The sequence below is a fragment of the Leuresthes tenuis genome, unplaced genomic scaffold, assembly GCF_036924035.1.
Source record: "Leuresthes tenuis unplaced genomic scaffold, fLeuTen1.0.hap1 SCAF_21, whole genome shotgun sequence".
Lineage (NCBI taxonomy): Eukaryota > Metazoa > Chordata > Actinopteri > Atheriniformes > Atherinopsidae > Leuresthes > Leuresthes tenuis.
In genome coordinates this window covers 200758-214472 of record NW_027325375.1, presented here as the reverse complement: position 1 = coordinate 214472, position 13715 = coordinate 200758, and the positions used below count along the sequence as shown (strand labels likewise).

General features: G+C 45.3%; 1 protein-coding gene across 2 annotated transcripts in view; it reads left to right on the top strand.

Annotated features, from left to right (window-relative positions):
* Nucleotides 1–6448: 6448 nt before the first annotated feature.
* Nucleotides 6449–13715, top strand: part of hlcs (holocarboxylase synthetase (biotin-(proprionyl-CoA-carboxylase (ATP-hydrolysing)) ligase)) — a 30930-nt gene continuing 23663 nt past the window's right edge. The window contains exons 1-2 of one of the 2 annotated variants that reach the window (XM_072374749.1): nucleotides 6449–6837; nucleotides 12930–13067. In XM_072374749.1, coding sequence (XP_072230850.1) covers nucleotides 6559–6837; nucleotides 12930–13067 — 417 coding nt within the window. In that variant the 5' untranslated portion in view covers nucleotides 6449–6558. The remainder of the gene's footprint in view (nucleotides 6838–12929; nucleotides 13068–13715) is intronic. The other variant, XM_072374750.1, reaches the window with a different exon arrangement.

The following is a 13715-nucleotide window of genomic DNA, read 5'->3' as shown; positions in this document are numbered from 1 at the left end:
GAGGTTCCTGCTGAGGTTCCTGCTGAGGTTCCTGCTGAGGTTCCTGCTGAGGTTCCTGCTGAGGTTCCTGCTGAGGTTCCTGCTGAGGTTCCTGCTGAGGTTCCCGCTGAGGTTCCTGCTGAGGTTCCTGCTGAGGTTCCTGCTGAGGTTCCTGCTGAGGTTCCTGCCGAGGTTCCTGCTGAGGTTCCTGCTGAGGTTCCTGCTGGCTGATGCACAGCAGGAGGCTTCTGGGTGTAGGAATCGAAGGTTATCTTCTCCACAGTATTTTCACTGACTAAGAAAAGATTATAGAAACAATCATTTACATTTAAAATCACTAAAACACAAAAATACTGGAGTACTAATGTAATTATTAGATATATAAAGTCCAACATACGGTGTATGATTGGCTTAATTAGCGCTCTATTCTTCTTTTGATCACTCAAACTGAAGTAAAACAGATGGATAGAGACAGGAAATAGTTGAAAGTCCTACCTTTCTTATGTTCTGTCCATTCGTGGTGCTCTGGTTCTTTCCACTGCCATGCGCCACATGCTCCGGGTTTCTTTTTCACAAGGAAAGACCTTGGCATCCTTTGAGTTGTCACAATTTTCTTCCTGTTTTGTTCTATTTGTTGACTTATGTTGGATAAATCTCACCCTATAATGCCGGCAGATTGGCTTTGGATTCAAACTATTTCTGACCAATATGTCAGTCAGCCCTCTTTACTCGAACCTCATCCCTCGACAAACTGCAAGGAAAGTGTCCCAGGGAAATCACAGCACTCATTTTCATAACCCTCTCGGTGATGGAGGGTGGGGGGGTTACTGTTTGGACAGTAGTGCACCTGTGCTGACTGTGCATATCGGCCATTTTAAGTGGTGCTCCGTTGGTTTTGCATGTCTGGTAGTGAGAATCCGGAGAGCTTATCATTCAAGTAGCCCTTGGCATGCAAATTCTGGTCCCGGACCAAGCCCTGGCCCGAGAGAAAGGCCATGGTTTAAGTAACAGGAGCAAACACAATGGAGCCACAGCCTTAACTGCTAGGTAAATCAGTTTTTTCTCTTTTTCCAAGTCTGTTTTGTTGCTTTTGTTTGCAGGATTACCCGTCCCTTCACATACTGAATAGACTTTGAGAACTTGCAATCTGTTGAATACATTGTTTACATAATTTCAAATATGATGGAACTGTGCATCCTGCTGTGGTGTGCATGTGTGCATGTGTGCATGTGTGCATGTGTGCATGTGTGCATGCTGGGAAAAGCCAGTGCAGCACTTATGATGATGAAAATGGATGGATTGTGTGTTTAAAAGTGACAAATCGCCAGATTTACCCGTATTTTGCTCATGTAATTCTAACTTATAGTTGTAAGTAACCCTGTTAAACAGCCCATTGGCTGAGTAAACACCACATCCTTGACTAATAGTCTGGGGGCATCTTATTTCACTGCACTGTGCACACGAAAAACAAATGAAGTCTGAGGCTAAAGCTGAGCATGCAAATTACAATAGAGGTTACTTCAAGATCGAAGCCTGGGTGGTACAAATCAGACAGTGGTGCAAAGCCACTTCAGCTCAGTTTTACTGGTACATTTAGACTTTTACTGAGTCTGTGTCAAACCCAAGAGTCAGAAAAGTTATTGGACTCTCAGTTAGAATTGAGCAATGACACACCGAACATGTAGTGTTCATACAGTGTCCCTCAGTGACATGTTAACAACATATTCATATAAATATGTGATATAATCCATATTTACCACCTTATACAGATGGTAAATACCTGAGAAACTGAACATGGTGTCAGCTCAGAAGTGCTGTTCAAGCTGAATTTGAACCTCGTTACGCTTTTACACGAATGCCAAAGTATTTATTTAAGCTAATACAACTAGTGAGGAAGGATACTTTTTGTGCTATTCATTCAGTGTAATCTTTTGTTATTGTAAGAAGAATGAGTAAGAACCCCCCCCCTTCCCATAAAGCATACCTTCATACCATCTAGTATGGTCTGAATTGTACAGTTTCCTCCAGCCTCCACGAGACTGTTGACTATACTGTGTCATTCTCCTCCACAGCTGCTCTCTAACTGTATGCAAAGCACCAACCTTTGTGTTGCAGCATGGAAAGTAAATTATGTAAAGGCAGCTCCACATTTCTCAGTACCAAACAAAGAAAATTAGAGTGATGCCTAATTTCAAACTCTGTTTCCACTGTTATGAGGCTCAGCAGCCAACACAATGGCTTATGTTGACTTTTAAAAATGGCTGCAGTTGCCTCTTGATGACAGACATCTCTGACAGAAAGGAGCCGGTCAGACTGACAAAGATGAGTCTTTCTTTAGTCCTGATAAATCTTCCCATTGAATAAATCGCCTGTCTGGACATGAATGTGAACGCGTCGTGTTGATGTGTCACAGAAAAGTTCCACACCCTTGTTGCCTCTTTCACATGAGAGAGAGTTTATGTCCTGATGGCACATCAACCGTCATCAGTCCTTTGTTTGTGTGTGTTAGGAGGTAGAAGAAGAAGATAGAGGGGTCAGTGTATGGTGTAGTTTGCTTTGTATGTGTGATGTTCTGCAGGTGGATGGGGATGACATCATAAGGGTTAGGGTTAACTCTAACCCTTATGCTGTGTGGCACAGAAGTGATTTGAATGGTGTGCTGGACAGAAAGGGTGGACCCGCCTGTGCATGTTATGTGGTGCACTTAATCAGAAAAGGGATAGAGTTAGTGCTGTTGTGTTTGCTATAGAAATAGTTCTGTTATTAGTTTATATAGCAGAATAAGAGCATTGCACATTTCCAATTGAATAGAATCAAAAACAGGAAAAAAATCCCTAAAAATAAGAACACTAGATGATTGTACAATTGATAAAGTCTCTGATATGAATGTTAATATTGCACAGAAAGTGGTCAGTAAGGTTTGCTGAGATGTGTGTTCAGTGAGAGTTCGGGGGGGTGGGGGGGCAGTTAAAATCATTAACAGTGCAGCAGCCTGATGTTTTCGGGGAAGAAGCTGTTGAGGAGTCTTGCTGTTTTGGCACAGATGCTGCAGAACCTTTTCCCTGAGGGCAGCAAGGACAACAGTTCATGATGATGTGGAATCCCTGAGGATGTGTTTCAGCGCGACATCCTGGATGGGGGGGCAGTGGTGTCATGTTGATCTTCTCCACCGTCCTCACCACTCTGCAGAGAGACTTCCAGTCAGGTTGTTTGAAGGTTCTGAGTCATCCAGGTCTTTATGTCTTTAAGACAGGCTTTTATTCTGATCAACCTGTTGGTTTCATCTGGTTTCATGGATAAGTACAGCTGAGCCCTGCTGTCAGATAATGTTACCTAATGGAAGCATGTATAAAGTAAAAAGAATCGGTCCAAGCACAGAACCCTGAGGAACTCCATGACTTACTCTGGTGTGTGAGGAAGATAGTTAAAGGAATACATGGCTCAACAGAGCTCGGACTCTTTGTCAGCCTGGCAGCAGCGCTGAAAAGAAACCTGGGATTATTCTTATTCTCTTCTATCAATAATGAATAATAAGCAGTTCTAGCTTTACGAAGTGCTTTCTTATACGTTATTAAACTATCTTTCCAGACTAATTGAGACTCTTCTAAATTAGAGGAACGCCACTGTCTCTCCAGCTTTCTTGCAGTCTGCTTTAAAGCAGCTGTGAATTATACCAAGGAGCCAACCTCTGAATGATTACCTTCCTTTTCAGAGGGGCAACATTGTCCAGTGTTGTACGCATTGAAGCTATAGTGCTGTCAACAAGAGAGTCAAGTTCTACTGGAGTAAAGTTTAGGTAGCCATCCTCTGTCATATCAGCACATGGCAGTGAAGAAAAGGATGGTGAAATCAACTCTTTAAATCTGGTTACAGCATTCTCTGACAGACACCTTCTATATGTAAATACAAAAGTATTCACTCACCCATCCAAATAATCAAATTCAGGTGTTCCAGTCACTTTCATGGTGGTGTAAAGCACGCCGCCACTGGACTCTGGAGCAGTGGAGATGCGTTCTCTGCAGTGACCAATCACGCTTCTCCATCTGGAAACCTGATGGAGAAGTCTGGGTTTGGCGGCTGCCAGGAGAACGATATTTATCTCACTGCATTGTGCCAAGTGTAAAGTTTGGTGGAGGGGGGACTCTAGAGCAGTGGTTATATAAATAATTAATATAGTGCATTTATAATGGAAGTGTTGGTCATCTTACTTTAGAAAAAGTAATTAGTCACAAATGACTTCTCCCAAAAAGTGATTGAGTTACTCCTCTGATTAGATTAGATTTATACTTTATTCATCCCACACGGGGAAATTTACTTGTTACTTTTAATTGTTACAGTAGCAGAAAAGAAAAGAAAGTACAGAATTAAAGCAAAAAGGGCAGAAACACAAAAAACTGAAATAACAGAAATAACTATCTATAACCTCCACAATAAACCAGAAAACAAATCAACCTGCAAACAGACAATGTGCAAAAACAAGTGCTGACGATAAAAAAGTGACTGATATAAAAAGCATTGTGATGTAAAGTCACCATAATATCAGTAATACTGAAAAAGTAAGTGAACATGACATAAATAATACTGCAAGACATAAATTAAATTAAAATATTACAATGTTATAAGTGGAAACATAAATATTAAAAATACTAGAAATATTAGAAATATAAATACAGAATAAATAAAGATTAAAATACAGTCAGTGAGTATCAGTGAATAGAGACATGAACAGGAAACTAAAACATTATCAGGTGTTGTAGAGCCTGACAGCAGCTGGGATGAAGGACCTGAGGAACCTCTCCTTCCACCGGGGGTGTAGCAGTCTGCAGCTGAAGGAGCTGCTCAGGGAGCTGCTCAGGGAGCTGCTCAGGGAGCTGTTTAGGGACCCCAGGGACTCCACGCTGCACAAAGAGTCGGCACCAACCCTGATGGAGACGCCACCGTTCAAGGCTGGGAAGCACAAGAACAAGAAACCTAATATAAACTCTCAACACACGATGCAAAGTACTCAAAAACCAACACAACTAATGAAACGTTGAACAAAGAAAGACAAATATGGAGAAAAAAGGTAAGAAAATCACTTTCACTCTCAATCTGTGTCTCAGCTCTTCCACTTCCACACAGAAGAAGAAGAAGAAGAAGAAGAAGAAGAAGAAGAGAACATGTGAAGGGAATAGAGGAGAAAAGCAAAGGGAGTATTGAATATTATGAGGCGTTTGGAAGGGTTAGAGTGGGGTGCTGATTTTACATCATTAAAATCTATATACATAGGGTTAGGGGTTAATTAATAATAATAATAATAATGAATACAGTCTGGAATAGATTACAGCAGTGTGGGATATGCATCGGCAGCAAAATCAGTTCTTCTGCAATTAGATATAATCTAAGCTAAAGAACTTGTCTCGGAGCAATAAAAACGGCACCAATATGTTCCCTCCAGGTTGAAGCAGGAGAAAAGCCACTATGGCTCAGAAGAAAACAGCTAATAACCAACTACTGGATAAATTTAAAAGGACACCGAGATGAACATCCAGCAAAGAGAGTTCTGGAGATGTGCTGGGAAAAGGGAAAGAGGGAAAAATGAGTTTTGGGTGGGTCAGTTTGGCAGAACAACTAAAAACAGTTTGGAATTCAGCAGTTCTGTGGACAACGAACCCAAAATGGATGCTACAAGAAACAAATGTAGACTTAAACATGTGGAAAGAAATAAAACAGCAGAATTATGGAATTATGTGCAATATTGCATGAAATAGAATGGATGGAGGGGCTGAGGGAGAGGAGGATAGTTACATGTATGTAATAGTTATATTAATTTCATTCACTCTTAAGTATTAAAAACGGAACAGCAAAAAAACATCAGGAAATTTTATATGAAATACAGTTAAAAACATCCAGGTTAATGCAACAGGGGAAGGAAATAGTGTTCATGTGGGTACCAGCAGATTTAGGAATAAAAGGAAAGGAAAAAGCAGACAAAGCTGCTGAGGAAGAGGAGGTGGACATGAAAATGATCAAAAACAGAAGGGAAAAGTTTAGTCTGGAAAGAAACTAACAGTGGAATCAACTTTGGAAGAATCAGAGGGAGGAGGAGGCTGTTATGGACAGAACAAGGAATTATGAGCAGGATAAGAATAGGACATAGTAAACTGAATAATACCCTTAAGATAAGGGGGAAACTGGGTGGTGTAGCTGTGGGGGGGCAGTGGAACATGTGATGGTAGCATGTCCCAGATATGAAAGGGAGATAATAATGAAGAAAGGGCTGCAGAGGGCAGAAATAACAGAATATAGTAGAATCTGTCTAAGTCTAAAGAAGGGAGGAAAATAATTATGAGATTCCTGGTGTCAACTGGGACCATTAAAAGAATATAGGAAAAGAAGAATTAAAAAGAAGTGAAGTCCAGTAGATGGCGACAAATGCAACGTCAAGGATGCCAGCTGCCGGTAAAAAATCATAGAAGAAGAAGAAGCAGGAAGTAGTACCTTGACAGTTCATCTGGAGGACTCTGCTGTAAGCTGCAGAGTGAGTTAATATGTCTGGAAACGTAACAACAAAAGCTGTAAACGTGTCTGCTGGATAAGATGTTAATAACCCTCTGTTACGTCTACCTGTGGGTGCGCTTTCACAAATGCTATTCGCTGCTGATCCGCAACAGTCTGTCCCGGCTAACTTGCACTAGCAACAGCTTCTGCCTCAGCTTCTACTCCAGCTCCAGCTCCAGCTCCAGCTCAGGTGCAGCACCAGCCACCGGACCCACCGGACTCCGTGCAGGTGCCCCCCGCCACCCCAGTTCACAGCTCCTCGGGGACAACGTTTTCCTGCAGATCGGGGACAGGACCGTCTATGTGTCAGCGCCTCAGGTTGGACTGAAGCTTCCCTTTGGTGTGTTTCCTTCTCATGTCTTTCATACAGCTGCTGACTTCGGCTGCAGATACAAGTTTTTCTCACTCTCACGTAAGCCAGGTGGACTCGTACTCCCGATGACGCAGTTCGGCCATTCCGCAACCGGAACGGCTCGCTCTCTAATGACGTCACAGCCCGCTCTCACACACGTCAGTGGCTGCCACGCCCCCTTATAGACCCTATAAATCAGAATGATTGAACACTGATTTGATAAGACGTGCTAAATACTGCTGCATTGAATTGAATAGTATTTAATGATGATGCTTGATTCATCATTTCCTGTTAAAAAGCTCATAGCTTTAAGTTCTGGTTCTGCTAACTTTAAGCAAAGAATATGTGATGAGAAGTTTAATGCTAATTGAACAGAGTCCCTCTATATTATAGCAGCGTCCTTAGTAACCACCATAGCAACGTCTGAAACAAAGTTAACCTTTACAGGTTAATAACTAACTAAAGCTTGCATACATTCCCTGAAGGAAGATTGTAAATCGGTCAGATATCTTATGGAACTGTTTCATGCCAACGCCAACAACCTTTTAAACATGCAACTAAATACTTAAAAGAACAAATAAGTTTAAAACTTTGAAGCTTCCAGTCAATAATTAGCTTAAAACCAACTCATCAACACATTCGTTAAAGCTGTAGAAAGAGGAGGAGGCGGCAGCAGCTGAAGCCCTGTGGTGTGACCCAATACTCTAACTGATACTAACCAGCTCACCTCCTCATTATGGGATGCATGCTGCTAAATGCTGTCCACAGACGTTTGATCCAGATAAAACTCACAGGCAGCTGTTGCTCTGCTGGAGGGGCTCTAGCCTCAGTTGGTCCAACATATTGACCTATTTCTCCCTAACTGGTCTTTTTTGTTTCCAAAGGAAAAGCTCCCAGAGTCACTAAGCTGGCAGCGATGAGGACAAGTAGCTTTGGTCCGATTTGAAGGACCTACATGATTACAAAGTGTTGTTAAGCTCCACTTCTTCTTCTTTCATTTTGCTCTCTAAACTATTCGAAGCATTTGGAGTGATTTTATTCATCTGTATTCATTTCTGTTCAACTGCCTTCGGACAATAAAGTTTATTTTATTGTTCACCAAGCTGAGCTTGTACATGAAGCTGGAGCTCAGCCGCATGCTGCTAACAGGAGGCAGCTTGTGGGGCCCTGACCTGCAGCTTGTGGAGCCCTGACCTGCAGCTTGTGGGGCCCTGACCTGCAGCTTGTGGGGCCCTGAGCTGCAGCTTGTGGGGCCCTGACCTGCAGCTTGTGGGGCCCTGACCTGCAGCTTGTGGGGCCCTGACCTGCAGCTTGCGGGGCCCTGAGCTGCAGCTTGCGGAGCCCTGACCTGCAGCTTGTGGGGCCCTGACCTGCAGCTTGCGGGGCCCTGAGCTGCAGCTTGCGGAGCCCTGACCTGCAGCTTGTGGGGCCCTGACCTGCAGCTTGTGGGGCCCTGACCTGCAGCTTGTGGGGCCCTGACCTGCAGCTTGTGGGGCCCTGACCTGCAGCTTGTGGGGCCCTGACCTGCAGCTTGTGGGGCCCTGAGCTGCAGCTTGTGGGGCCCTGACCTGCAGCTTGTGGAGCCCTGACCTGCACCCTGATGCCTTCATATCTGTGGTGTCTGCCACTGACAACAAAGCTAATCTGCTGCAGTTGCATTAAACTAACTTCACATTGTTTTTATGGCTCTGAGAGCTCCAGACTGTGACGGTCGTCATGTTTTGCAAGCTGTGCAGCAGCATTTTCACATGGAGATATGGTCCAAGTCTATTAAACATCATCAGGAATCCTATGAAACACCAGGGAGGAGCGAGGATCCGAGTGAGAGCACGGAGAGCATCATCATTATCGTCACCCGACTGTATCTGCTCCAGACTCTTTGCTCCAGCCTCCCTCTGACGTCACTCGGCCTTTTGAACGATGGCATAGTTTTGGAAAGAAAGAGAGAGGACTTGGCCCTGTGACACAGGAGGTGTGGAACCAGGGATTTTCTCTGGTGGCGCAGTTTATGGTGTGAACTGCTGTTGCTGCAGCCCACACCTGTAGGGGTAACACTTGAGTTGATTCAGCCGCAGCCTTTTAAACGAGGCTGGCATGAAGTGCTAATTAACAGCAGGTCTTCAGGCAGCATTTTAAAGCAGGAATCAACTAATCTGGATAGTGGTCGGATGGCCACCTTTCATGTGGGCGACCTGGGTTCAAATCCCCTGAATGAAAGGTATGACCTCCAGTAGGGGTCAAGACCCCCTAAGCCATCTGCCTACCTGTAAGTCGCTTTGGATAAAAGCGTCTGCCAAATGCATAAAGATAAACGTATATAAGTGTGTTGTAAAGGTTGTAAATGCTGCTGTTCACTGCATTAACCGAATGAATGTCTGACTCTCAAAGACACAGAATGTTTGTGCACCAAATGAAAGAAAGTTGCCTGAGTCGGGACCCAAGGAGAGAAGTGACAAATGTCCACAGAACTGTTTGTAGGTCAGTGGATGACAGGAAAGACCTGGTGACCTTAAACTGGAAAAACATTGATTTGAGCATCAAAACTAAGGTTAGAATCAAGATTTCTCCCAGCCTGTGTTATTTGAAAGACTGTAAAGGATGGAGCCATTTGGGTTCTAATATTGTTCTGCAAAGATAGCCGTGATGATGGTGGTGAGAAGGATTCAGAAGCAGGATCATGAGAGACAACACAGCTGGGTTTCTGGACTCATTCCTCCACATATTGATATTTAATCGTTGTTTGTGGCTGTTCACACATTAGTGTGGAACATGGCGGAAATCCTGAATATTGTGGGATAATGACTGCTTTCTGGCTTTGTGTGTTTTTTGATTTGATAAAAAGTTTGTTCTGTTGTTCTGGGAAGGTTCCCGATTGTTTGTTCCGTCGGTTTTTCCTCTCAAAGTTTGTCAAAAACAAAAGTATAAAACATATAGGGATATAGATATAGTTTTGGGATATTTAGCTTTGAATGGAATTGATATAATGATATAATAACTGGTTCTACTGGGAACACTGGGAGCACAGCTGGTTCTACTGGGAACACTGCTGGTTCTACTGGGAGCACTGCTGGTTCTACTGGGAGCACAGCTGGTTCTACTGGGAACACTGCTGGTTCTACTGGGAACACTGCTGGTTCTACTGGGAACACTGCTGGTTCTACTGGGAGCACTGCTGGTTCTACTGGGAGCACTGCTGGTTCTACTGGGAGCACTGCTGGGAGCACTGCTGGTTCTACTGGGAGCACTGCTGGTTCTACTGGGAGCACTGCTGGGAGCACTGCTGGTTCTACTGGGAACACTGCTGGTTCTACTGGGAACACTGCTGGTTCTACTGGGAACACTGCTGGTTCTACTGGGAGCACTGCTGGGTCTACTGGGAGCACTGCTGGTTCTACTGGGAGCACTGCTGGTTCTACTGGGAGCACTGCTGGTTCTACTGGGAACACTGCTGGTTCTACTGGGAGCACAGCTGGTTCTACTGGGAGCACTGCTGGTTCTACTGGGAGCACTGCTGGTTCTACTGGGAACACTGCTGGTTCTACTGGGAGCACTGCTGGTTCTACTGGGAACACTGCTGGTTCTACTGGGAGCATTGCTGGTTCTACTGGGAGCACTGCTGGGTCCACTGGGAACACTGCTGGTTCTACTGGGAACACTGCTGGTTCTACTGGGAACACTGCTGGTTCTACTGGGAACACTGCTGGTTCTACTGGGAACACTGCTGGTTCTACTGGAAACACTGCTGGTTCTACTGGGAACACTGCTGGTTCTACTGGGAACACTGCTGGTTCTACTGGGAGCACTGCTGGTTCTACTGGGAGCACTGCTGGTTCTACTGGGAACACTGCTGGTTCTACTGGGAACACTGCTGGTTCTACTGGGAGCACTGCTGGTTCTACTGGGAGCACTGCTGGTTCTACTGGGAGCACTGCTGGTTCTACTGGGAACACTGCTGGTTCTACTGGGAACACTGCTGGGAACACTGCTGGGTCTACTGGGAGCACTGCTGGGAGCACTGCTGGTTCTACTGGGAGCACTGCTGGTTCTACTGGGAGCACTGCTGGGAGCACTGCTGGTTCTACTGGGAGCACTGCTGGTTCTACTGGGAACACTGCTGGTTCTACTGGGAGCACTGCTGGTTCTACTGGGAGCACTGCTGGTTCTACTGGAAACACTGCTGGTTCTACTGGGAGCACTGCTGGTTCTACTGGGAGCACTGCTGGTTCTACTGGGAGCACTGCTGGTTCTACTGGGAGCACAGCTGGTTCTACTGGGAGCACTGCTGGTTCTACTGGAAACACTGCTGGTTCTACTGGGAACACTGCTGGTTCTACTGGGAGCACTGCTGGTTCTACTGGAAACACTGCTGGTTCTACTGGGAGCACAGCTGGTTCTACTGGGAACACTGCTGGTTCTACTGGGAACACTGCTGGTTCTACTGGAAACACTGCTGGTTCTACTGGGAACACAGCTGGTTCTACTGGGAGCACTGCTGGTTCTACTGGAAACACTGCTGGTTCTACTGGGAGCACAGCTGGTTCTACTGGGAACACTGCTGGTTCTACTGGGAGCACTGCTGGTTCTACTGGGAGCACAGCTGGTTCTACTGGGAGCACTGCTGGTTCTACTGGGAGCACAGCTGGTTCTACTGGGAGCACAGCTGGTTCTACTGGGAACACTGCTGGTTCTACTGGGAACACTGCTGGTTCTACTGGGAACACTGTTGGTTCTACTGGGAACACTGCTGGGAACACTGCTGGGAACACTGCTGGTTCTACTGGGAACACAGCTGGTTCTACTGGGAGCACTGCTGGTTCTACTGGGAGCACAGCTGGTTCTACTGGGAGCACTGCTGGTTCTACTGGAAACACTGCTGGTTCTACTGGGAACACTGCTGGTTCTACTGGGAGCACTGCTGGTTCTACTGGGAGCACAGCTGGTTCTACTGGGAGCACTGCTGGTTCTACTGGAAACACTGCTGGTTCTACTGGGAACACTGCTGGTTCTACTGGGAGCACTGCTGGTTCTACTGGGAACACTGCTGGTTCTACTGGGAGCACTGCTGGTTCTACTGGGAGCACTGCTGGTTCTACTGGAAACACTGCTGGTTCTACTGGGAACACTGCTGGTTCTACTGGGAACACTGCTGGTTCTACTGGGAACACTGCTGGTTCTACTGGGAGCACTGCTGGTTCTACTGGGAACACTGCTGGTTCTACTGGGAACACTGCTGGTTCTACTGGGAACACTGCTGGTTCTACTGGGAACACTGCTGGTTCTACTGGGAGCACTGCTGGTTCTACTGGGAGCACAGCTGGTTCTACTGGGAGCACAGCTGGTTCTACTGGGAGCACTGCTGGTTCTACTGGAAACACTGCTGGTTCTACTGGGAACACTGTTGGTTCTACTGGGAGCACAGCTGGTTCTACTGGGAACACTGCTGGGAACACTGCTGGGTCCACTGGGAGCACCAACACTTCGGGGGAATGGGTTACTGCAGTGGTCCTAACAGAGACCCCTGAGGAACCCCACATGTAACAGTCTGTAGTTGTTGAAACTGGTTCAGATCTTTTCAATAAGTTGCAACTCCTCTGACTCCATATCTACGTAATTTATTGAATCATAAATGATTATTACAGAAAGGTCTAATCCTGCTGTTCATCTTATAAAACTGTGGCAGTGATTATTTTGGCCTGTGGTTTGTTAGCGTGTTTCTCTCCACTCCAGTTTGTAATGGTGGCTGACAGGAGTCCATATATGTGGTTTAATAATATCTGCTCCCCTCATAAATATTGAATCGGTTACATTTCAGCTGCAGCCCCAGAACTCATTAAAACCATTTACTGTTCGATTAAAGTCTGCGGTGCTCGTGTTGTTCTGGAAAATGATTCGGTCGTCCTGATTTTCTGGTTAATAACTTTCCATCTTTTCCTTTCTTCAGTAATCTCTCACTTTAAGGGCTTGTTTTGGTTCACCCTCTCATAATCTGTCTTTAATCAGTCCTTCTCTCATGTCTGATGTTGTAACTTTGAGTAGCTCTTTCCTGTGGTGTCCCCAGGTATGTGATGACCTTAGCAAATGGACTGTTTTGGGATCCTCTCTGGTTTGTGGTCCACGAATAGAGAATCTTTCATTCATCATAGAAGCTTCAGGAAACAGGGCGGCATGCCCCTCTCCTCCCGCCGCCAATAAAAAAGTAGGCATCAAATATCCCTTTTCTTTTTTTTAGAATAATGATCTTTGTTCCGAGAAGAGAGCAAACCTATTTAGAATGAAGGTGTGAACTTTTAGCTTGAGGCACTGCAGAACCCTCCTTTTCCTCGGCTCAGATGTAGTTTGGCACATTTTCAACACTCAGCATGTTCACCTGATCATAATCATACTGACATTCTGTTCAAATTCCTTCACCCTTCTTCTAATTTGGAGGTACAGGAGAGGGAGGGAGGAGAGGTGCATCATGGGAGCTCCCCCAGCAGGCTGGGCCTATAGCAGCAGAACTATGGGATGTTTCAGGCTCACCTGAGCCATCCCTAACTATAAGCTTTATCAGAAAGGAAAGTTTCAGCCTGATCTTAGAGGTAGAGAGGGTGTCTGCTTCCTGAAGGAAGGAAACATCATTAATAGACAGTTTCTCCCTGAAGTACTCGGGTCCAAAACTGCAGTTCCTTTAATCCCAATAACATGTTCAAGTCTCTGTAACAGAATGCTGTGATCGATCGTATCAAATGCAGCTCTGAGATCCAGCAGGACAAGAAACAAGTCCGCTATCAGAGGCTAAGAGGAGATCATTGGTAACTTTCACCAGTGCTGTTTCTGTGCTACGATGCACTCTGAATCCTGACTG